This window comes from Protopterus annectens, chromosome 6.part1, assembly GCF_019279795.1.
Source record: "Protopterus annectens isolate FY-2018-M chromosome 6.part1, PAN1.0, whole genome shotgun sequence".
In the NCBI taxonomy this organism is placed as follows: domain Eukaryota; kingdom Metazoa; phylum Chordata; order Ceratodontiformes; family Protopteridae; genus Protopterus; species Protopterus annectens.
The window spans coordinates 383630243-383655519 of NC_056738.1; the positions used below are offsets into that span (position 1 = coordinate 383630243).

Genomic DNA, 25277 nt, shown 5'->3' on the forward strand with positions numbered 1-25277 from the left:
ATTTTATGAGGAACAGACCAAAAATATGAGACAAAAATCTGGACATTCTGTGAAAAACTGTACAGTTGAGAGGTATGCTAGCCAGTACAACCCAAATTCACCCAATATGTGGCCCCTAGGAGCAAGAAGATGGCATAGGTTTCTGCATATGCCTTGAGTATTTTACAGATTGCCCCTGTCCATAAGGGGCATAAGCACTATCCCAGGTGTGAATTCGTGACTCCCCATACATTGATCCAAATTTCATTTTAAGAGGGCTAGGGAAGGCCTCTGTTTAACGTAAATAGGAAGCCTATTTAAAAGAAGAGTAATCTCTGTGACGCATATCTGCCTTTCCAGCATGTTTTGTATGAGACATTAAGTTTAGATCCCTAGATCAGGTGACTCTCATACTGTTTGACTTGTGGATGTGTAGCAGCTCTATAAGGGCTGGATTTGTGAGTGCCTTCTAGGACAGGCATAGGTCACCCTTAGTCATTAGAAGACCAAGTAAAGGGATAGGGCTTTTAGTCTATCTGCACAGGAAATATCGAGGCAATCCATAAGCTTACCAACCTGGATGCGACACTAATTAATTTTATAATGTTAGTTATGGAGCTTATATTGAACAACAATTATTTTACCTTTGAAGGGGTTTATTTCAAACAACTGAAAGGGGTAGCGATGGGTGCAAGTTGTGCACTCATTTTCCAAACTTGGTCCTTCATACTTTGGAAGCTAGGCATGTGTTAAATAATGTATTTTCTACTAATTGGATTGGCTATTTCTGTTTTTTGGATGATATACTTATTATATGGAAGGACAAGAACCAAGACAATGTGTCATTTTTAGACTACCTGAATAGTATTTCACCATATTTTGAATTTACAGGTAACTCCAATGACAACTCTATTGATTATTTGGACATTACACTAGCTAAGGACACTGTGAGAAAAAAAATTACCACAACAATTTATAGGAAAGAAACATTTTCTAACAACTATTTAGACTTCCATAGTTGCCATCCTAGTCACACTAAAAGGAACATACTTAAAGGATAGCTGGTTAGGGCCACCTGTATATGTTCAGAAATTTAACTGTTTGAAACTGAAATAAACAAAATAAGTAGTATGTTTTTAGAAAGAGGATACCCCAAAAAATTGGTGAAAGATTTGTGTGGACAGATAAAAACAGGGTGGGGGAACAGGTACAAACCTGTTTTGTAGTTCCAGTGGACTGGAGAATGGGGAGGACACCTCAGGAAACAGTATAGACTTTAACAGGGAGATGGTGATACCCTACACTTCTAATAGTAATAATATCAAGGACATTATTCTGAAAAACTGGGTGATATTTAAAGGGAATTCTGAGGTTTTGAATTTTGTATGTAACGAACCACATTTTATTTATAAAACAGGGAGAAATTGTAAATCTCTTTTTGAACGACATATAGGCAGGAGCATCACAGTCAAGGAAGCAGTGTGAACATATTTGGAAAGGAAGGACTACTACCCTTTAAGTTATACCATTTGTGGTTAATCTACATAGGGGAAATTGCAATATCAAGGGACTAGTTTATATAGTGGTCGGTGAAGGATGTGGGCAGTATTATGTAGGTAAAACGGAGATACGAATAAAGAAGAGACTATACGAACATTTGTATGCAATACAGAAGGCAAATACCAACAAAGAGGTCTGGGTTCAGACTCTCAACTGACAGAATAGACTGCCTGCTGCCATACATGTCAGAGAGCCTCTTTGACCCTCAAAGGAACCTTGATGATTGGATGGGGATGAGGGAGGGAAATTCACCCCCCGGATCATTTTGCCCTCTGCCCTACAGGTCTAGGGGAGGAAGTAAATAGAAGAAAAGAAATAGCCAGTGAATTGGCTAGGGCTTGTATAGGCCCCTAGCCCTAGATAGCCTAGTCCCACCCTATGAATCTATGAACCTATGAACAATGCACTGTTTAGACATACTATCGAATGCCCCAACTGGATTTAAATTTGGAATTTTAGAGGTTTTACCTGTTGACCCTATGGTGGGAACTATTGCTAGAAATAAAAAAATTTCAATGGCAAGTAAGATTAAATGCTGTCCAACCCACAGGTTTAAATGAGAACATTTCTATACTCCCTATTCTAAAGAAGAGAGCATTAGAATTGTGATTTCTCAAATTGTTAGTTACAATAGGCATTAGGGGCTAATCAAGTATTTATTCAAGAAGTATGGGTATGGTATATCTCTCTACCATTTTTGATTCCCTGACATGGTTTTAAAATGTATTGTTTCTGTTTGAAACTGAACCTTATTATGCACACATCTATATTTTTAGCAGTCATATACAAGTATGAACTTTTATTAATGGTACATGTGTAAACCATATAGTTTAGAATGTATTCAGTATTCAAAGTAACATACATTTTTATTTTTCAATAAGTGTATGTATGTATATATAATTCTATTGGCATGAGATGCAGGAATTGTTTGGGGTATTTAAAAGTTACATGACAATCTTATTTTAATGGTGTAGTGGGTTGGCATAATGGCTAAGGTGTTTACCTTGCAGACACAAGGTACAGGGTTTAATTCTCATATGGGGTAGTTGACTAGGCTTAAAATGGCCCACAAGGGCAGTTAGCCTAGTACTTGTATATGAAGAAGTCATAACTCTATGAAGTTTTTATAGTAGCATATATCTTTAAAAGTTGATGAGTTGACAATATTAGTTAATTGGGTTAGGTTTATAAGGAAGTTGTATTTATACTATGTTTGCTCTGATGAAGTCTCCCAGTATTAAGTGCAGAGGGACAAAAGCGCTTGATTGAGTGGAGTATAATAAATTTTCTTGGGTTTTATGACTATGCTGCATTTTTGAACTCACACTTATGAAGTTCTCAAACTGAGGTTTTTTTTTCTTTATGCACAGGACATATTGTTAACACCTTGTATTTAATTTGTGAGGAACCTCTGTGGTCACTCTAGCTGTTATAAATGCCTAGTCAAGTACATGCCAAATGGCACATTGTATTAAACTGTTGGTCTAATGAGGGCTGAGTACAGTGGGCCTATAACTTCCTTGGATCTGGATGTCATACCTTTATTTGTAAGTTGTGCCACATACAATGACCGCCTCACCACTGTGGACACATGTCGGTCAAAGTTCAGGCAGGCAGTCAAGATTGTTTGTACGACTGCACAAAAAGGAATAAAAATAGTAGTCCTGTAAATCTGAGAAGATACCAGGAAAAAGCTATTCAGCAATATCAATACTCCTAAAATACTATCCTGCCAAAGCCATGCAGGGCAGTGCTAATGGCTAAGCCTTTTAAGCAGAGCTGATATAGCAGAGAACTGGCCTGGATGGATGAGGTTTGAGCTTCTAAGGTTGGATCTCTTTCATGTGGGACAAAGTTAAAGTGACTGTTACATATGAGACCTATGCAGAAGTTCCAGCAGAAAGGAAAGCTGCACATTTTGCATCTCCTAACTAGGAATATTTTAGTGGTTGCCACAGCAACATACCTTTTATGATCCCACACTCTTCTGTGGTCATTTGGCTTTACCCATGGTGATAATCTTCATTAACCAGTAGCAGACAATGTCCAGCAGCATGGGCATAGAAAGGTGACTAAGATGTGGTCATGAGAGAGGAGCTTGTCCATGACCAGTCTAAACTGATGTTTTGGTTACTAATCAAACTCAAAAGGAAATGAATTAAAATGATTTTAAGTAGCATATGTAAATCTAATGACTTGTAAAATCCTTAAAACACCATTTGATTGTTTATGCAAGGATTAGATTAATTTTGCACAGTGAGGAAATGCATTGTAGCTTTTTGGCATGTAGTGCTTCTACCAACTCTACAAAATCAAATGAAATTTCCAAAAATACTGTGGGAAGCAGAACTGCATGAATTTTATTACAACTGGCCAGATAGCTATTTTCTGAAGCTCAGCTCATGAGCCACAGTTCATCGCAAGCTAAGTGACAAAATATAAGGTTTTTAGAGCATTGCCCTTTTCTACAATACAGAAACACCATAGGGGCCCTAGTAAATATCTTAGAAACTGCAAAATGGTAGTGACATGCCGATCAGTGACCTTAACTATATTAATAGTCCGTCACCATGGAACAAATCAATCAGCCAGTCAAAATTCAATAAAAAAGGTACTAGTTTTGACAATTATGAACTGCCACACAAAAAACAGCTGGCCATACAAAAGCGAAGGGGAAGAATTGCGGAATAATTCCTTAAGTCACACATACTGAAAATAAAACCATAAAGAAAAAACAGCTGCCCAAACTTCTCTTCAAAGTGAATTTTTATTTTCTATACATTTTGATTTTGCATAAGAATACTGCAGTCATTGAACAAAGCTAACAGGAGGTATGTGTATTTATTGGAGCCACTAACAATGGATTGAGTAACGTGGCACACATTTTTTACAATTATGTACACTATCAAGTTGCTGTATATTTTCTTATTTTTGATTTTGTAATTTCAGTGTTTGAGTTACGTTTGTAAGTAGAGCAGCTTCACTTGTTTTACTTTTCTTTGTGGGATAATATAATTGCCTTCACTGGTGGATTGGTTATGTGAAGTTTTATAGGCTTCTCTTACAGGCATTGAAATGATGGCAACTGAATGTGAGAACATTTTACCTGATTCAAGGCTTTTGTCTTTTTTCCATAGTTGCACAGTGATGGGGTTAATATATATAAGTAAAGACCAACTTCAAAGTTCTTTTTTGTCAGTTTTACTTGTTATATATTTTTATTTGGGTCTTGTAGATGCATTGGGCTGAACATTACTATCAGTTTCTTAATTGTTCCATCATAGATTCAGGTTAAAATATTAATGGAATGTATGCATAACTTACATCAAACCTGAATGCTGCATTTCATGTTATCTTTTTTTTCCTATGGTAACATGAAATAAGCAATTTAATAATGCTGTTGTAAAGAAAAATACAGTGAAAAGGAGGAGGAGTTATCTGAATCCTCAATGTTAAAGGAAGAGTGGTTATCTGAATCCACATTGTTAAAGGAGAAGTGGTTATCTGAGTCTCCACTGTTAAAGGAGGAGCGGTTATCTGAATCCACACTGTTAAAGGAGGAGTGGTTATCTGAATCCCTGTTGTTAAAGAAGGAGTGGTTATCTGAATCCACATTGTTAAAGGAGGAGTGGTTATCTGAGTCCCCATTGTTAAAGGTGGAGTGGTTATCTGAAGCCCCATTGTTTAAGGAGGAGTGCTTATCTGAGTCCCTACTGTTAAAGGAGGAGTGGTTATCTGAATCCACATTGTTAAAGGAGAAGTGGTTATCTGAGTCCCCACTGTTAAAGGAGGAGCGGTTATCTGAATCCACACTGTTAAAGAAGGAGTGGTTATCTGAATCCCCGTTGTTAAAGAAGGAGTGGTTATCTGAATCCACATTGTTAAAGGAGGAGTGGTTATCTGAGTTCCCACTGTTAAAGGAGTACAAAAGGTCTCTCTAATGTATTCCTCAACTTCACGGCCCCTTTCCTCCCTATTTACATTGTCCTCTGTAAAGCAACAACAATAAAGCATTTACAATTTTTATAATTCCCCTTACTTCTGTAACAGAAGCCTACCTTCTCATACTGTGATGGTTTCACTTACAAAATGATTCTCTCACATTTGAATAAAGCTTGCTGAAGTCACCCAATTACTGACATCATCGAGGCCAGGCAGTGCAGGTACTTTTTTTTTTTTTTTTTTTCATCAGTTCCCTCCCCCAAAGTGACATCACCACAGCCGTCATCTGATTCTAACTAAAATAATAAGACCCACCCATTTTGTGATGTCATGGTTCCCTTGTCCTTCCCCCAGCCTGGGTGCTCAAATACAAGTACAGGAGGTAGGGTACTTCTTTTTAGCATTGTGTTTCCAGTACGCTGTATTTCCCTATTGGAACCTTGTGTGAGTCTCTTTCTGCATCAGCTTCCCTTGTGGATTTATACTGGTGAATATGACATTTTGTGTAGAAATACATTGTTTGACAGCAAAGTATCAGTATCTCTTTAATGTGGCATCTTCATTTCACCTGGCTTTTCTGTCGCTGTGCTGCATAAGTTCACAAGTGTATCCAAAAATGTTTAAGCATTACCTGTTTGGGTCCTGCTGACCAAACAACTGTTGTGAATACATGTATGCACATGGTATTGAACTGTGGCGCTTTAGTACTGTACTTTTTTATATTTATTTGCCTTTGCTGCAGCATTCCAGCTGTTCCGCGTGGTGTTGGTTGCCAGTGGCAATTATTACTATAAAGTTGTCTTTTTTCCGAAGTTATTTTTTCTAACTTTCCTAAAGAGCAGTACCACTGACTACCTTAAAGATTTCCTGTTCAATATGGGTAGTGGTTGTGCCGTCTTGTAATCTGTTCAGTGAGAAGGTGTAATGAAAAAACTTGCTGTCCGTTGTCTGAGGCATTAGTCCCACTTCAATCTGCAAATTGGCACTGTTTTACTCCTTTAATGCCCTGTACTTTTTTTTTTTTTATGTAATTTCCTTTCCTGTGGCGTTCCTTTGCCAGCTGTTCCATGTGGTCTTGGTTGCCAATAGCAACCGTTTTTCTTTATGGCCCTGTGATGTCTGAAGTTTTGTGTGTGCATGACTGTGCGATTACGAACTTCTGAGCCATTATTTTACATTTGCTTAGCTGTTTACTTTTTTTTTCTTATTTTATACTCACTAAACAGCTTAGTGAGTGTAAAGTAATGGCTTGTTAGATCGTAATTGCATGCTCACACCGACAAACACTCGATTATGTTGCTGTGCTTCTCCCATCGGTTATTTGCCACCTACAAATTGTTTTTATCTAAAATATGTCTCTGCAGACATAAGGGTAGTGGGTTTGATTCTTGTCTTGTTTGGGCAGTGATTGCAAGTGCGTGGGGAGAGAATGAAGTGTGTGTAAATGAATGTAGGAGTGCCTGCGTGTGTGTATGACAGAGCGAACAGTAAGGGAATGCATGGAGAGTGTGTGTGTGAATGTAAAAGTGCCTGCATGTGTGTGAGTGAGCAAACAGTAAAGCAATGCATGGAGAGTGTGTGTATGAATGTAAAAGTGCCTGCATGGGTGTATGAGAGACCGATCAGTAAAGGAATGCATGGAGAGTGTGTGTATGACTTTTGAAGTGCCTGCATGTGTGTGAGAGAGAACAGTAAAGGAATGCATGGAGAGTGTGTGTATGACTTTTGAAGTGCCTGCATGTGTGTGAGAGTGAACAGTAAAGGAATGCATGGAGAGTGTGTGTATGACTTTTGAAGTGCCTGCATGTGTGTGAGAGTGAACAGTAAAGGAATGCATGGAGATTGTGTGTATGACTTTTGAAGTGCCTGCGTGTGTATATGAGAGAGCGATTAGTAAAGTAAGAAACTCCTGTTCATAAAAAATAGAACGCACCATATTAACATTTTTTTATTTACATGTTGTTGTTTGTTTGTTAGAAAGACAGTTATCATTTAAAGAGCTACCCATACAAGGGATTGTAATTTACCATGCCTGGGAAAAATCTTACTACTTTTGCGTTTCAGTATGGTGACATGTTGTATATTGCCTTAACTTTATTTAGATTTGTTGACCCTTCCTTCCTTGAACATATATTACCATAAAACTCGAGAAATTACGTATTAAATTTGCATTTCAGTTTAAAGTCAAAATTAATTGCATATTTGTAAAACTTGTCTTATAGAATCATTGTTTCTGTGTTTTGCCACAGGCTGCATCGTCAAAGAAAATGTTAACATTCAGAATGCCTGGGATAAAATATATTATACATCTGAAAATTTCTGCAACCGATCTTACAACCCAAATTAAACTCCTGTATCTTCTAAGACCTTTGTGATTAAAAATGTATTTGTTATTCTGTTCTTAGGATTCACCTCCATTTGGTAGTAACCTGCCTTCACTTCCATTTTGCTAAAAACAGTAGCACCATTCAACATAATGATAATGTCATACAAAGTGCTTTCCCTCGGGATTGCTTTATTTACCATACATATATCAGTGCTGCAGTCAGAGTGCAGGTGTGTTTTGGCATTGCCATGGTATGCAATGGCTAGCCATTCACTCCAACATCAAGAACTGACCAGCCATTGTCACAATAGCACAGGCATCTGGTATCCCACAGCAGTTCTTTTAATTTAGTTTTGAATGCTTCCAGATTGCTTTGCTCCCTAGCTACTCCTGGGAGATTATACCAGCCTGCTGAATCCAGCTTTGAGAATGCATGTTTTCCTGTGGTTGTCTTGAGACATGGTCTGATATGTATTGAGCCATCTTCCTGACTGTCTCTCAGATAAGAGTTTGGTTAATATGTAGTATGGATTTTAGAGGTAGACAAAGTCCCATTTTAATAATTTCTATATCTTTGAACCAAGTAGAAAGGTTGTTCTTTCATTGATGGGTAGCTACTTGAAGCATTGGAGGAAATAGCAAAGATGCATATTTGGTTCTGCAAGTAATTCAAATCTACAGATCTTTGTAAAAGTAACAGTACAAGTGCTGCTTATATTTGTGGTAGAGTGAAGAGCTATTAAAGGGAGCCCATGCTCAGTTTTTGGGATAAGTATGTTTATAGCTTTGGTTGTGCACATGCTGGAGGTAAGAAGGTATGAGAGCTTGTAGCATAAATTTAGTTATTTAAGGTTCCACTAATATTATCTGTATGGTTTGTTAATAAGAGAGTAGGGTCCAATGTGATCTTGGATATTTTTTGCTCTGCTACTACAGGCAGCATATTGCCCGATGTGTCAGTTATTGTCAGGTGCAGAGTTTTAGCAAGCTATTGTGGGGTGCCAAAGAACATTACATTTGATTTTCTCTGACTAATAATCAGCATATTATCATGTGTGCATTGGCAGATCCTTGCAAAACTTATTCTGAGTTTTTGCATAGGGTGCTAGTGTTTTTATTTGATTTTAACAGCAGATGATAATCAGCATTCATTCCTATATTGAGCTGTGATTTCTTGTGCCACAGATGATGACCTGTAGCTTGCTCAGATATGGTAAGGGGTACTCCCCAGTTATTTGTATGTGGGTAAATGCCTGGGTGTCATCCGGTTTGAAAAATATTGAAGAATACTTGCTGCTAATCAAGACCAAGACACATTTCCACCTTGTGTCCCATTCTCTTGTGCCTCATGGTCTACATGTGTGCAAGGCAATTTAGCCTTGCACTGACAGAGTACATTCTGTGGCTTTAAACCATGTCTGTGTAATGTCATAAATCCAGTGTTTCTGTATTCTCTACAGAGCTTGTGGGTTGTGCAGTTTCTTCTGAATTCCTTCTGATTGTATTTGCATTGACATTATTTTTGTCACTGTCTTGATGTGAAATCTGTTTTCAATGTGTAATTGTTTTGTTTAGCATATGGTCATCAGTGATTGTGCTACAGCACTTGAAAGCAGTGGTAGCAGCACATCGGTGAGTATATTTGCTTTTTATGCATATGGCTGTGGGTTCTACTACCGCAACCTGTAGATGGATAGGAAATCTTAAGTTGCACTCTAATGTTGGGTGCTGTAGTCATGACTGTCTTAGTTTCTTTGGTTTGCCATCCATTCCCTATTGCAATGTTATTTTTTTACTGTAACCTAGGCAATGTATTCGTCAAAGGCAGTAGGCACACAATCTGTAGATGAAACACTGAATTGGACATTGCAATGGATAATTCAGATCTGCCTTATGCAAGATATGCAAGGCAGTAGTTAAGGGACTACAGTACAAGGTCAAACCATTGAGGTGGCACCATTTTGAGCTTTTACCCCGGGATGCTGCTGGAAACGTTCATAGTGTGCCCAGTCAAACTAACCAGGTAAACAACTGGATAACAAAATATTTACTGCAACTTGCTAAGAAAGAGCAAACTTCTATAGGTAGTCAGTAAAGTGAATCAAACCGAACAGCCAGAGAATCATGGAAATTTGTTTATACAGGAAAAAAATCTTAATTACATCTGGTAACAGGTCATGTTACATTTCAATATGTTCATTTTATTCAGTAGTAGTGTCGTAACACCGATGTTTGGAAACACAGAAATTTGGTATGCATACTTGTACATTCTGCACGGCAAATGACGCTTAGGTGGTGTATCGCTTGCATACTTCTCTGTTGTATTTGCACCATATACTGCTAGTGTGCAGTGCGGGAATAGAAAGAATAAAACATTACCCTAGTATCAGAGGCGGCAGTGCAACATATTCATAGTGGCTTAACATGAGAGTAGTTCTAAGCAAGCACCATGTGAAACCTGAACAAGCACCTAGAATTATTCAGTGCAGCTTCCACACCTTAAGTCTGAAAATGAATTCACGTACTCACATGAACAGGAGTAGCTGCATATTGATGGCTAAAGGTATATGGGCATGTTGGGTGGTTACTACACTGCAAAACTGGTATGTAATGGTGGAGATATTTGGAAGGCATGAGCAAACACACCAGTATATTAAAGCCATAGCAGCAATTGAACTGGAGGCTGGCAAATAGATTTAGCAAGGGATTTTGTCCATGCACAAATATTTCAACAGTGATTCTTTGCAGTGGCATCCATTATCTGATTCAAGGTAAGTTAACCTTGATGTCCTTTATTTAAAAAAAAAATCAATAAAAAATTTACTTTGTTATAAGTGACTTCTGGACACAAAAAAAGGAAGGGGAAAATATAGCAATGTGGTTTGTATGTACAAAGACAAATCCAGGAACACTGCAAAAGTTTTTTTTTTTTTTGCAAACCAACCAGTGGAGAAAAAACATATGCAGGCAAACACTGCATACCAACACACTTTGCACATGTAAATCTCAATTTCTAACAAGGTGGAAGCATGAAGTGATACCTTAACATTTAAATTAATAAAGATCTAAACTGGGTAATAGTATAAATGTTTTATTCTTTAGCTCCTTGGTGCAAGACCTTACTGGATGTAATTGCAGTCAAGTAAGACCATGGCTATAGTGCAGCAAAAAATGTCCCCTCTAACAAAGGAAGTGCTATAGCAAAGATTAAATTACATGAGTCAAGCACCCTGCTGAGATCTGCCAATCAATGGAATTAGCAGGTCAAATTACCCTTAGGACTTTGACAGCTAGGGAAGCTAAGTGTTATGGGGGAGGGGAGAAGTAAATGGACTGGAATTCATTGTCTCACAAATTAGTGCCATTTAAACTAAATTAGAAAAAAAGGCAGCAGTAAACAGCACTTTGAGTGTGTTCTGTGGCATTTGCACTGTTTCTGTTTTAAGTAGTCATCCAACAGCAGGGAATGTTACTTACACTGTTCTATTTTACTCAGTACTTTGTACGCATGCAACATCTATGAAATGACAGGAACTTTAGGCAAATGGAGGCCTGCATGATGTAACATTTTTGAGCCAAACAATGATTTCTGGGATACTGGATGGCAACCTGATTTATCCAAACCACGTCAATATGCCAGCCTCCAGGTGGTCAGAGTCTATAATTACATATAAAAATATTTAAAATCCTGTAAATAATCCCAGAGTGCTGTTAAAGTGTAGGAAACATCATGCCATGATGTTTTAAACATGTTTTTTGAGTCTGTGGGTGTGGTACTCCTTTAAATGTGGAGTGGTTATCTGAATCCCCATTGTTTAAGGAGGAGTGGTTATCTGAGTCCCTACTGTTAAAGGAGGAGTGGTTATCTGAATCCACATTGGTTAAAGGAAGAGTGGTTATCTGAGCCTCGCTGTTAAAGGAGGAGTGGTTATCTGAATCCCCACTGTTAAAGGAGGAGCAGTTATTGGAATCTCCACTGTTAAAGGAGGAGTGGTTATCTGAATCCACATTGTTAAAGGAGGAGTGGTTATCTGAGTCCCCACTGTTAAAGGAGGAGTGGTTATCTGAATCCACATTGCTGAAGGAGGAGTGGTTATCTGAGTCCCTACTGTTAACATAGCCGGCTTTAGGCATAGGCCAACTAGGCGAATGTCTAGAACGCCACTCTAGCAGGAGCACTTTTCCAGTATTTATTTAGTGTAGGACAGGTAGACAAGGATGGGGGCACCAGGTGGTGTGATGGGGGGTGCTGTGGATCCCTTTTGCCTAGGGCACCAGTTTACTTAAGGCCGCTTCTGACTGTTAAAGGAGGAGTCGTTATCTGAATCCACATTGTTAGTTATCCGAATCCCTATTGTTAAAGGAACTACCAAAGAAAATGATTCTTAGCATGGAAAAAATGCATCAGCATTTTGGAACATGCAGTTTATTAGGCTATTCCTTTGGGCAGCAACCACACTTAGCTTATAGTATTAACAGTAGAGAGGTAAAATAGCACATAATAAACCAAGTACTCTAAATCTTTCTTGGGGCACTGGCAAAATGAATATCAAGAGAACAGAGTCTGGGAAATTACACATCTACTTCAGCTGAACCACATATCAGAAGGCTCTATAACACCCCTCATGGCAAGTGGGCCTTGGAAAGAGCAGTATTGTTTAGATATTGAAGGAGACAAACTGAAGCCTGATGCTGGTGTGGAAATGAAAAATATAAGTGTAGGCAGTCGAAGAGAAATATTTGCTTGTTCACTCATCCTGTTGAAGTGCTGCACAGAGCATTGAGAGTGTACATTTGCTTCATGCTTTAACCCAGGAGTTTGATTCCTCAGTCCCTGCTTGCTAATACACTCCCCTAATGAGGTCTGTAATGCATTGGACCAGTATGTTTAAGCATGTGGCGTGGTATTTCTACACTCTGTGAGTTAAGTGTAATGTATAGTTGTAAAACAGCACTTACATGATTTAATGACAATGGTGGAAAATTAACGTGGCCAATATTTTTAAAAAGGAATCAAGTGGAGCTATCGACTGGTATTACAACAAATGCTGGAAGCTCTCCCCAAAAATCTGCTAAAGCAACATTTGGCAAACCTCAGAGATGATTTTTTTATTGCATCCTTTATCTATACTTTATCCTTTATCTATCCAATTTTGGCACATAATTGCAGCTCCCCATGCACTACAACTTTGTAAGCATCTTTTTGATGCAACAAAGTTTATTCAAGCGCCTTTCAGTACTGTTAACCTCAAGCCTTGTTCATAGCTCTCAACCTCTTAGCACAAAAATCTGGGCAAAGCCAAAAATAACAAAGGAACAAATACTCAAAAAGAAGGACAAATTTTAAATATTGCTCTTATATTGCACTTATAATCTCAGAAAATTGCTAGAACAAAAAGTTTTGTGTTACCATGCATTTTCTGAAGGATATGAAGTCTAAAATTCAAATGAGTGTCATTATTTAGTGAATTCAGACAGCACTGATTTGCCACGAAAATCCAGGAAAGTCTGGAAATTCTGCAAAATCTGGACAGTTGAGAGGTATGCTTTTGCTAGAATATAAACAGCAGCCACTCCAGAACAGTGGCAAGAAGATAAAATGGCTCTAAGAGCTGTAAAACACTTTGAACTGACTCATTTTTGTGTGCATAGGTGCGTGTGAATGAATGGTATTAAGCTGTTAAATGATAAAAAATGGTGTCTGCTTCTAGCCACTGTCTGCGAGGTGGTGCTATGTGTGTGTTACAGCTTTCAAAGCTATAAAACGCATCACACTTCTACAGTTTTTTTTTTCCTTTTTCTCTCTCTCCTTTGTACTAGACTGAAACACCTAAACCTCCCCTCATTAGAAATTCATATATGGCAGCACAGTGTTACAACTTAGCTCTCCTACACTTTTTTCATTCTTTTTCTCTCTGTAACTGATAGTACATGATGCAGGTAAATGTCTCTGCACTACTAATATTATAACCACAATGTTACATGTTCTCAAAGGGATATCAACAAATTCAACAAGTCCATCTCAAATGCAAGCCTTAACTCCAGGTTAGAACTATAGAAAACAAAATCAGTTCATAGGATCAAACAACAACAAATACCAAAGGAAAAAAAACACAAAGCATGTGATTTTGTGTGTGTGTGTGTGTGTGTGTGTGTGTGTGTGTGTGTGTGTGTGTGTGTGTGTGTGTGTGTGTGTGTGTGTGTGTGTGTGTGTGTGTGTATACTAGATATAGATGTATAGATATATAAATCTCTCTCTCTCTCTGTCTATATATATATATATATATATATATATATATATATATATATATATATATATATATATATATAGATATATATACATATATATATATATATATATATATATATATATATATATATATAGAGAGAGAGAGAGAGAGAGAGAGAGATGTAGGTATAGCTACTAAATACAAAGGTGAGCCTACGCTTGAAACTTAATAGTAGATATGCTTGGCAGAAAAAAAATTGAACTAAAAAGAAATATATAGATGAGAGCTGTATGCAACCATTTTGACTGAAATAATACAAATATAGTCACCTTCTCACTTACAGCATGAATGAATTCACAAAATGAGCATTAGTCCTACAAGCTGGCGACAATGATCTACCTTCTGTCAGATAGTAAAACCAATAACTAATGATGATGGATTGATGTTTGATCATGCAAATTGTCTTCATAGGTCATGTAGCAATTTTCCTGGCGGCAGTCCTTTTCTCATTAGCCTGCTGAGTGCATTGGTTATGTAAAAATCCTAGTGGTGTCATTCCCTTTCTCAATGGCATGCTGAATACATTGGTTATGTAACAGTTCTCATAGTGGCAGTCCTTTTCTCATTGGCCTGCTGAGGGCATATATCTTGTAATTGTTCTCATAGTACCAGTCTTCTTTTCAATGGGCTGCTGAGGAAGCCACACAGATGAAGGTAGGTAGTTGGTAAAAATGGACAGGTGAGAAGCACTGAAAAACTCAATGACCTATGTTAGAGATTTCAGGTTCTAATAATTCATTTGACAGACAATGACACTGAAGCCTAGTCTACAGTTCCAATATTAAATTTTGGAAGGCCTCAGCTACTGAAGCCAAGGCAAGTCTACAGTTCCAATATTCAACTTTGGAATGCCTCAGTTTAATATGGGCCCATTTTATTAAAGTGCAAATTATTTGTCCTCTGTAGGCCCAAGGAAGCTATGAAAAACATGTCTAGTAATAGAAATGAGAGAACTAAAGTAGACTATTAATACAGCAATAACCAAGTTTATTTTTTAAAGGGCCTGGTAATAAGACACAATTTTTGTTTTTGCATTAAGTATTAGGGTTATACTTAATTGATGGTGTCCATCTTAATAATATATGTAGAGGCATTTTAACCTTGGCTTGGCATTATGACAGCAGTAAATATTTGAATTAGGGCAAGAAAGTAAAAATAGAAGGGATAGTTCTGTCAGGCTTCTTCAGCTAAGTAAGGTAGCGACTTTTGTAAATAGGCTACCAGCTGGCAAAGGGTAATATGAAAAGGAATGAAGTTGGAGAACAGTAAATGGCAAGTATAGGGGAGTGGGCACATCAGTGCACTGGACACAGACTGGTGGACTATAGACTGTTGAAGAGGGGAGTGAACATGGAGAAACTTCTTGGGTCAGCACAGCATTCCCTGCATCATGATTGCAGGTCAATAGTTGAGGGCTGCAGGCTTAACATATAAAAAAATGAAATAAACAAGGATGATACCACATCAGGACTCCCTTGTCTGGCCCTGAAATGGAAGGTCTCTGCTCCAGGCATCCACCTCTATGACAGTGGCCCCCTGGAAAATGAACTTGTGGGGCAGAGTAAGAGGAGAATTGGAGAGTGAGGCTGATAGAGTGCCAGTGAGACTCCCCAAAAAGCCTCATAATGTCTTGGTAAACAGTTGTCAAGTAATGAATCTTCAGCGGTCTCCATTGCCGTTTACCAGACAAGTGTAAAATAGAGTCAGCCATTAAATAATGAAAACATCTAGTGTATGACTTTATTTTAGTATGAAATGAATATTTCGGTGTTACACATAGCCCTTATAGTAGTCAGTAACCCCCATGCTGAGAAGAAGAGTAAAACTATCCAAAGACATGCCACTCTATTACCGTCTAAGTGCATGCCTAATTAGTAGTTTCCACAACTATAAAACCTTGAGACAAGTCATATCCCACAGCTTTGCAATTTCTATATTATGGCTTAAAATATTTCTCCCTTAACTGTAATTCTGACCCAAATTATTCACTATACAGCACTTGTGAAACACCGTGGAGTATTTTATCTTTGGAATATTTATTTCTTATATTATTTGAAGGGTCAAAAAGGCATAACATAATCTCACGTAGACTAATTAAATGTGATGTTTTATGTTAAACTGTACACTGTACAGCAGCAAGTTACAAAGTTCATAACCGCACACAGGGTGTGGGTTTGGGTGGGTCTGAGACACAGCTGTACAGAGGGGTTTATACATTATACAGTATGTGAGGGTGTGGGTTTGGGTGGGTCTGAGACACAGCTGTACAGAGGGGTTTATACATTATACAGTATGTGAGGGTGTGGGTTTGGGTGGGTCTGAGACACAGCTGTACAGAGGGGTTTATACATTATACAGTATGTGAGGGTGTGGGTTTGGGTGGTTCTGAGACACAGCTGTACAGAGGGTTTATACATTATACAGTATGTGAGGGTGTGGGTTTGGGTGGTTCTGAGACACAGCTGTACAGAGGGGTTTATACATTATACAGTATGTGAGGGTGTGGGTTTGGGTGGTTCTGAGACACAGCTGTACAGAGGGGTTTATACATTATACAGTATGTGAGGGTGTGGGTTTGGGTGGTTCTGAGACACAGCTGTACAGAGGGGTTTATACATTATACAGTATGTGAGGGTGTGGGTTTGGGTGGTTCTGAGACACAGCTGTACAGAGGGGTTTATACATTATACAGTATGTGAGGGTGTGGGTTTGGGTGGTTCTGAGACACAGCTGTACAGAGGGGTTTATACATTATACAGTATGTGAGGGTGTGGGTTTGGGTGGGTCTGAGACACAGCTGTACAGAGGGTTTATACATTATACAGTATGTGAGGGTGTGGGTTTGGGTGGGTCTGAGACACAGCTGTACAGAGGGTTTATACATTATACAGTATGTGAGGGTGTGGGTTTGGGTGGTTCTGAGACACAGCTGTACAGAGGGGTTATACATTATACAGTATGTGAGGGTGTGGGTTTGGGTGGGTCTGAGACACAGCTGTACAGAGGGTTTATACATTATACAGTATGTGAGGGTGTGGGTTTGGGTGGTTCTGAGACACAGCTGTACAGAGGGGTTTATACATTATACAGTATGTGAGGGTGTGGGTTTGGGTGGGTCTGAGACACAGCTGTACAGAGGGTTTATACATTATACAGTATGTGAGGGTGTGGGTTTGGGTGGTTCTGAGACACAGCTGTACAGAGGGTTTATACATTATACAGTATGTGAGGGTGTGGGTTTGGGTGGTTCTGAGACACAGCTGTACAGAGGGGTTTATACATTATACAGTATGTGAGGGTGTGGGTTTGGGTGGCTCTAGACACAGCTGTACAGAGGGTTTATACATTATACAGTATGTGAGGGTGTGGGTTTGGGTGGTTCTGAGACACAGCTGTACAGAGGGTTTATACATTATACAGTATGTGAGGGTGTGGGTTTGGGTGGGTCTGAGACACAGCTGTACAGAGGGTTTATACATTATACAGTATGTGAGGGTGTGGGTTTGGGTGGTTCTGAGACACAGCTGTACAGAGGGGTTTATACATTATACAGTATGTGAGGGTGTGGGTTTGGGTGGTTCTGAGACACAGCTGTACAGAGGGGTTTATACATTATACAGTATGTGAGGGTGTGGGTTTGGGTGGGTCTGAGACACAGCTGTACAGATGGGTTTATACATTATACAGTATGTGAGGGTGTGGGTTTGGGTGGTTCTGAGACACAGCTGTACAGAGGGGTTTATACATTATACAGTATGTGAGGGTGTGGGTTTGGGTGGTTCTGAGACACAGCTGTACAGAGGGGTTTATACATTATACAGTATGTGAGGGTGTGGGTTTGGGTGGTTCTGAGACACAGCTGTACAGAGGGGTTTATCGTTATACAGTATGTGAGGGTGTGGGTTTGGGTGGTTCTGAGACACAGCTGTACAGAGGGTTTATACGTTATACAGTATGTGAGGTGTGGGTTTGGGTGGTTCTGAGACACAGCTGTACAGAGGGGTTTATACATTATACAGTATGTGAGGGTGTGGGTTTGGGTGGTTCTGAGACACAGCTGTACAGAGGGGTTTATACATTATACAGTATGTGAGGGTGTGGGTTTGGGTGGGTCTGAGACACAGCTGTACAGAGGTTTATACATTATACAGTATGTGAGGGTGTGGGTTTGGGTGGTTCTGAGACACAGCTGTACAGAGGGGTTTATACATTATACAGTATGTGAGGGTGTGGGTTTGGGTGGTTCTGAGAATCAGCTGTACAGAGGGGTTTATACATTATACAGTATGTGAGGGTGTGGGTTTGGGTGGGTCTGTGACACAGCTGTACAGAGGGTTTATACATTATACAGTATGTGAGGGTGTGGGTTTGGGTGGTTCTGAGACACAGCTGTACAGAGGGGTTTTATACATTATACAGTATGTGAGGGTGTGGGTTTGGGTGGTTCTGAGACACAGCTGTACAGAGGGGTTTATACATTATACAGTATGTGAGGGTGTGGGTTTGGGTGGTTCTGAGACACAGCTGTACAGAGGGGTTTATACATTATACAGTATGTGAGGGTGTGGGTTTGGGTGGGTCTGAGACACAGCTGTACAGAGGGGTTTATACATTATACAGTATGTGAGGGTGTGGGTTTGGGTGGTTCTGAGACACAGCTGTACAGAGGGGTTTATACATTATACAGTATGTGAGGGTGTGGGTTTGGGTGGGTCTGAGACACAGCTGTACAGAGGGGTTTATACATTATACAGTATGTGAGGGTGTGGGTTTGGGTGGTTCTGAGACACAGCTGTACAGAGGGGTTTTATACATTATACAGTATGTGAGGGTGTGGGTTTGGGTGGGTCTGAGACACAGCTGTACAGAGGGGTTTATACATTATACAGTATGTGAGGGTGTGGGTTTGGGTGGGTCTGAGACACAGCTGTACAGAGGGGTTTTATACATTATACAGTATGTGAGGGTGTGGGTTTGGGTGGGTCTGAGACACAGCTGTACAGAGGGGTTTTATACATTATACAGTATGTGAGGGTGTGGGTTTGGGTGGTTCTGAGACACAGCTGTACAGAGGGGTTTATACATTATACAGTATGTGAGGGTGTGGGTTTGGGTGGTTCTGAGACACAGCTGTACAGAGGGGTTTATACATTATACAGTATGTGAGGGTGTGGGTTTGGGTGGTTCTGAGACACAGCTGTACAGAGGGGTTTATACATTATACAGTATGTGAGGGTGTGGGTTTGGGTGGTTCTGAGACACAGCTGTACAGAGGTTTATACATTATACAGTATGTGAGGGTGTGGGTTTGGGTGGGTCTGAGACACAGCTGTACAGAGGGTTTATACATTATACAGTATGTGAGGGTGTGGGTTTGGGTGGTTCTGAGACACAGCTGTACAGAGGGTTTATACATTATACAGTATGTGAGGGTGTGGGTTTGGGTGGTTCTGAGACACAGCTGTACAGAGGGGTTTATACATTATACAGTATGTGAGGTGTGGGTTTGGGTGGTTCTGAGACACAGCTGTACAGAGGGGTTTATACATTATACAGTATGTGAGGGTGTGGGTTTGGGTGGTTCTGAGACACAGCTGTACAGAGGGGTTTTATACATTATACAGTATGTGAGGGTGTGGGTTTGGGTGGTTCTGAGACACAGCTGTACAGAGGGGTTTATACATTATACAGTATGTGAGGGTGTGGGTTTGGGTGGGTCTGAGACACAGCTGTACAGAGGGGTTTATACATTATACAGTATGTGAGGGTGTGGGTTTGGGTGGTTCTGAGACACAGCTGTACAGAGGGGTTTTTTATACATTATACAGTATGTGAGGGTGTGGGTTTGGGTGGGTCTGAGACACAGCTGTACAGAGGGGTTTTATACATTATACAGTATGTGAGGGTGTGGGTTTGGGTGGTTCTGAGACACTGCTGTACAGAGGGTTTTTTTATACATTATACAGTATGTGTGACTGACTGCACAAGAAAGATCTAAATGAAAACAGTCAACCAAATGAGGCTGTAATGACATGCAAATGCAGACTTGCAAAAGAGTGTCACAATTCATAGTCACATGTGAAGCAGCTTATGCATTTCAGTGTCACTCTACAAAGACATGCCACGTGCAAAAGATTTTCAGAGTGGGATATCAGTTAAATACTAATAAAAAATTCTGCCACTTTGCAAACCATCTCCAATAAAATCTGCTGCTTCCTTACTAACCCCCCTCATTAAAGAATACCACTGTCTAACTCTCACCAAAGCCAAATGGCTCCAATACATTTGAGAGCCAACCTCCTACTAGGAACATTATTTCACAAAGCCCTTTCTCCTGAGACATCTTCCCCTCTCACTTATAAACTCTTCATCAAAACCCCCATGTATAACTTCAGGTGTATCTTCAATCTCAACCCACACTACTAAGTCCAAAACCTAAACTTCATTGCACTGACCATGTATCCATCATCCTAGCACTTAAACTATGCGACTCCATTCCTCCCTCAATCAAAGACATCCAAAAGTACTCTGACTTCAGGTAACAGCTCAAGAACACCTCTTCACCCAAGCAAAGTGCAGCTGCACTCACTCAAGTCATATTATATAAGCCCTGCAGCTCTCACACACACCCCTTTATCCCTGCTTCATCCTTCCTTGTGTCATCATATCATTCTTCACTTACTGCCTGTCATTCATCCTGCTTCCCTCTTCTCTTTGTGTCTCCTTTCTACTCCTCTTCCCTCTGCATGCCTCTCTTACCCTTTCTTTGTCTCATCCCCATGGTATCCTTTCCTACAACTATTCTCATTCACGTCTTCTAACGTCTGTGGTGTTCCTATTATATAATCAAAGACAATCCTTCGAATGCGTCTTGATCGAACTTGAAAGCACTAAACAGTAAAATAGCAAAATGGCACATAAGCGATTTCTTTCCCTGGGAAGGAAATTGCTTGGCCACCTCCGTTACTTTGTAGTTTTCGTCACTGTAGTGCGATCTCGGAGTTGGTATATTTAAGTAGTGGGGTTGTGGTGGTTGCAGCTCCCCACATCTGGGGTGTGAGGGTGAAGCCCCCCCCCCCTTTATGTAATGTTTTGAAGTTTTTATTTATTTATTTATTTATTTATTTTTTTTTTTTTGTGGAACAGCGATTTTTTTTTTCCCTGGGGAAAAAAATTGCTGTTCCGAGTGTTCGGGATTGTAAGCTTTCACTTACATGGGGTCGATAAATCAGCATTCACTTTTTTCAAGCATTCGCTGATTTAATATAGACCCCGTCTGCATTCCTCTCTACATACTGATATCCTGTTACACCTGTAGCATAAACCTTCTCAGTCATTATGGCTACATTTTTCCCAAAATGCACTGCTGGCATGATTCCATTTTTCCATCCATGTTTTGACATTGTAAACTGCTTCTTGAACTAAATGTTGTAGCATATTCTTGCATCTGTAAATATGTATATGATTTTTTTTAACATGAATATGTTTTTCTCATTTCTTGTGTAATTATATTCACCTGAGCTGGGCCTGCAGAAGGCCCATTGGGACTGATACACTAACTTGGTAAACAGATATAAATAAATCAACACATAAATACTAGGCTTGGCAGAAGTCTATGCTCAGCACTGTATATCTCCTCAGTGTTGCAAGTATGACCTCTGTTTTGTTGCTGCAGAGCGCAGCTTACCTGCAAATGCACAGTGAACTGAGCAATGAATTTTTATGATTGCCAGGGATTCACAAACATAAAGCACAAAGTGCAGCACTAATTAAACGTAGCAGCCATGCACAAGGTATAGGCAATCTTCAGACAATGCTAACGCATGTCTTATCAGCTGTGAAAGCCATCATGTGGTGAACACCTTGACAATTACAGCTGCACAGAAGCACCAGACTTAGCTTTCATTTTTTTTCATATGAATGATTTAGCACATTTTTGCTGTACAACTGGCTAAAATGATTGCTTTGTTTCCAGTGCTAGCAATTAGGAATATAAACAAATAAATTACAAACAAATCTAAAAAAATGTCTGCAAAATCAACCAGTTATTGAAAAACCTAGTAACAATAAAATAATTTTAAAAAAGCTGAAAAAATGAGATTCAGTCTGCAATTAGCAATACTGTTATAACAGAATTATTTTGCAGATCTGCATACCTCTGTACAGCCACCACAAAAGATCAAGCAAAACATTTATTTTTAATTCTCAGAATAAATATCAGTTAATATATGAAAGTAATAATCAAAATTGAAATGTGGCTTTCAGAGTATTTTTCGTATGATAAACATGCATTATTCAGGCATGATGAACTGATAGTGCCTTAGTCACTACTGCTACTTCTTACCTGTCTGACAGATATCCATACAGAAGAGCTCCCACTAATATCCCAGCCATATAGATAGTCTGAGCAACTTGCTTCAGGAACTGCCGGCTGCATACCAAGTCCCACTAGGAGAAAGTAGAGGGTGAAAATACAGTTCACATATCATTTTACGAAGTAAAATGGTCTCAAATACAATACAATTTAAAAAGTCACATATCTTCAAATCATGTCTGAGTCAGTACTTCCACAATTTTGTTATTTCCTAGAAGGAATCAGTAATCAGTGAAACAACATCTCTAAAGTAAACTTCCTTGCATGTAATAGAGTGACACCCTTGCATCCCTCATCTTTCAGGATGAGCCTGGCTGATTGCATGGTTGTACATAAATTCATTACGGGTCTGTCTTGCTTTTCCTTCTAGAAGCAGGAAGTACATTGTAAGTGCAAGTATAGCTTTGTGACTTCCTTGCCTTGTAATTCTTATGATCCTGTGAACCGACTTCATGTGTTTGATGAGATGGTACTGTGCCCCTTACAGGCCCTCCCATGAAGAGGCTGTGCCTGCATGTTCCCATCACATAATCTCATTGTGAGCTCATAAGTGTAAAATTGTTTTGCAGTAGTCATTGAAGGGTAAAATCAACTTTGCCAAAATGTATTTTTCAGCAGACTACTTTGTTGAACCTTGACTTACTATATTGATTTTAACAGCAATATATTTTCTGATGTACCCTACCCTGTATCACTCTGATGTCCTTCATGGATGCATCTGCAGTCATAACAACTGGGTTGTCCTGTCGTCAGGCAGCCCTAAAGTCGGCCGGATTCCAAAGTCCGGGTCCGGCTTCGGCTGATGTCGCACTTCACCCGACGTCATCTCTGTGGGTCTTCGGGTATAAAGGCATCAGCCGACGCCATTTTCTTCAGTCTTTCTTGCCGGCGGAAGCAGAAGCTGTTCGCAAGTGCCGGTCGGTCGGATCCAGAGATTACTTCTACCGAATACTACTTCGAAGACTTCTAAAGCTAAGTACCCCGTTGGGGACTCTTTCTTGCCTCAGCCGATGTCAGAAAAAGTTAATAATTGTTTAACCTGTGGGAAACAAATACCTCATAAAGATTTCCACTCTTATTGTCTGCCTTGTTTAGGCCCAGCCCACGACGTAGCAGCCTGTTCGGCCTGTGCTTCATTCAACCGACCAACGCTTAGGCGGCGGTCGGAGTTTGCTGAACAGTTTTTCGGTTCTGATTTTGCGTATATTATGCCGTCGGATCCTCCGACTACCCAAACTGCTAAAAAACGCAAAGATAAAGACCGACACTCGCGGTCCGGTTTCGGCGAAACCATGGTTAAGCAAACGCGAGTGTCTCGGTTTCGGCGAAACCGAAAAACTGATCAAAGTACAGCTGAATCTTTCACTACCACTGAGGCCCCTGCTACTTCTATTGAATCGGCCTCAGAAATTTTAACCACTACGGTGGTTGCCACTGACTTATCAGACACCATTCCCTTGGATGTCTCTACTCCAGCACGTGGTGCTGCTAGGCCTCCAGCAGCCATGTCCATTAAGGCCTTTGCCAGGGCTAAAGCAGCCAAAACTACTAAAACAGTGCCTGTTAAACCCCCTACAACCAGGCCCTCTTCTAGTTCACAAATGCTTACTCTGGCAGAAGATTTAATTTCATTAATCAGGGGATCTCAATCTCACCCAGACAGGGCCTCTCAGCCCCCAGAGAAGAGACCTAGGGCAGAGCCCCCCGAGCCTGTGTCCTCTGATGATTCTGCCGATGAATCAGACATAACAGACCAGCCAGAGGCTCCTTTCTCCAATTATGAAGACTCAGATGCTGAAGAATCCATTCCAGCTGCTTCCCCACCAGAAGAATTTTCCTTTGGGGAAACTTTACATGCCATGCGAGAGCAGTTCCAATGGCAGCAGCAGGATTTCTCAGACTCCAGAAAAAGACTTAGGACCTTTCTACACCTTCCACAGCACAGGCCCTTAGCTATACCTCCTGTCCTCTCTGTGGTGGACGATGCCTTCAATGATGTCTGCTCTGCACCAGATTCTTTACCTCCAGCCCCTGCCAAACCAGACAGATTTTACAGGGTACCAGACACTCATCACCACCTTTACAAGGCCCCACTTGCAGACCCGAAACTATATCCCAGGGTCCCAGGGCAGTAGCCCGACCACAGCTAAAACCCTATTCCTTCAGAAAGGGAAGCCAGGTCAGTAGACAGATGGGGCAAAAAAGTCTACACCTCAGCTACTCTCTCAGCTAGAGCTTTAAACTGTCAGTTTCACATGATACAATACCAAGAGTTTATGCTTGATCAGTTAACAAAAAAGCTATCCTCTGATCACTCTATTGATAAGAAATATGTATTAGAAATGGTAAATAATATACAACAGGTTAGTAACCATTCCTTAAAATGTGGCTATGATGCACTGGAGGCTTCATTTAGATCAGCCATGACTGGCACAGTGATAAGAAGACATGCATGGCTAAAGGAACAAGCCTTACCGGATCATGTTAAAGCTAAGTTATTAGATGTTCCTATGGATAAGACCAGCTTGTTTGGTACACCTGCCCAGCAGGTAATGAAGAAAATGGAAGAAAAGGCAAAATCTGTTCAAACGGTTAAAGATTTCTTGCAGGTTCAACCCCCAAGGTTTAGCAGGAACTGGCCTGCCAAAAATTGGTCCTTTCCTGACTCCACAAGATCCCAAAGGGGCAGGAATAGACATGCCAGAGGCAGAAACCAATCCAGAGGAGGTGCCTACAGAGGACGACAGTGGCAAGGTAACAACAGAGGCACAGACACAACCACTGCCACTACAACAACACAACCACA

The 25277-nt window shown here is 40.0% G+C and overlaps 1 protein-coding gene across 1 annotated transcript in view; it reads right to left on the reverse strand.

The window, feature by feature from the left end:
• LOC122805337 (solute carrier family 22 member 6-A-like) overlaps nt 1-25277 on the reverse strand; it is a gene marked incomplete at its 3' end in the record, with an annotated part of 180832 nt that overhangs the window by 141253 nt on the left and 14302 nt on the right. Inside the window, exon 2 of the mRNA XM_044075424.1 lies at nt 22442-22545. Within this exon, the coding sequence (XP_043931359.1) occupies nt 22442-22545 (104 nt within the window). The remainder of the gene's footprint in view (nt 1-22441; nt 22546-25277) is intronic.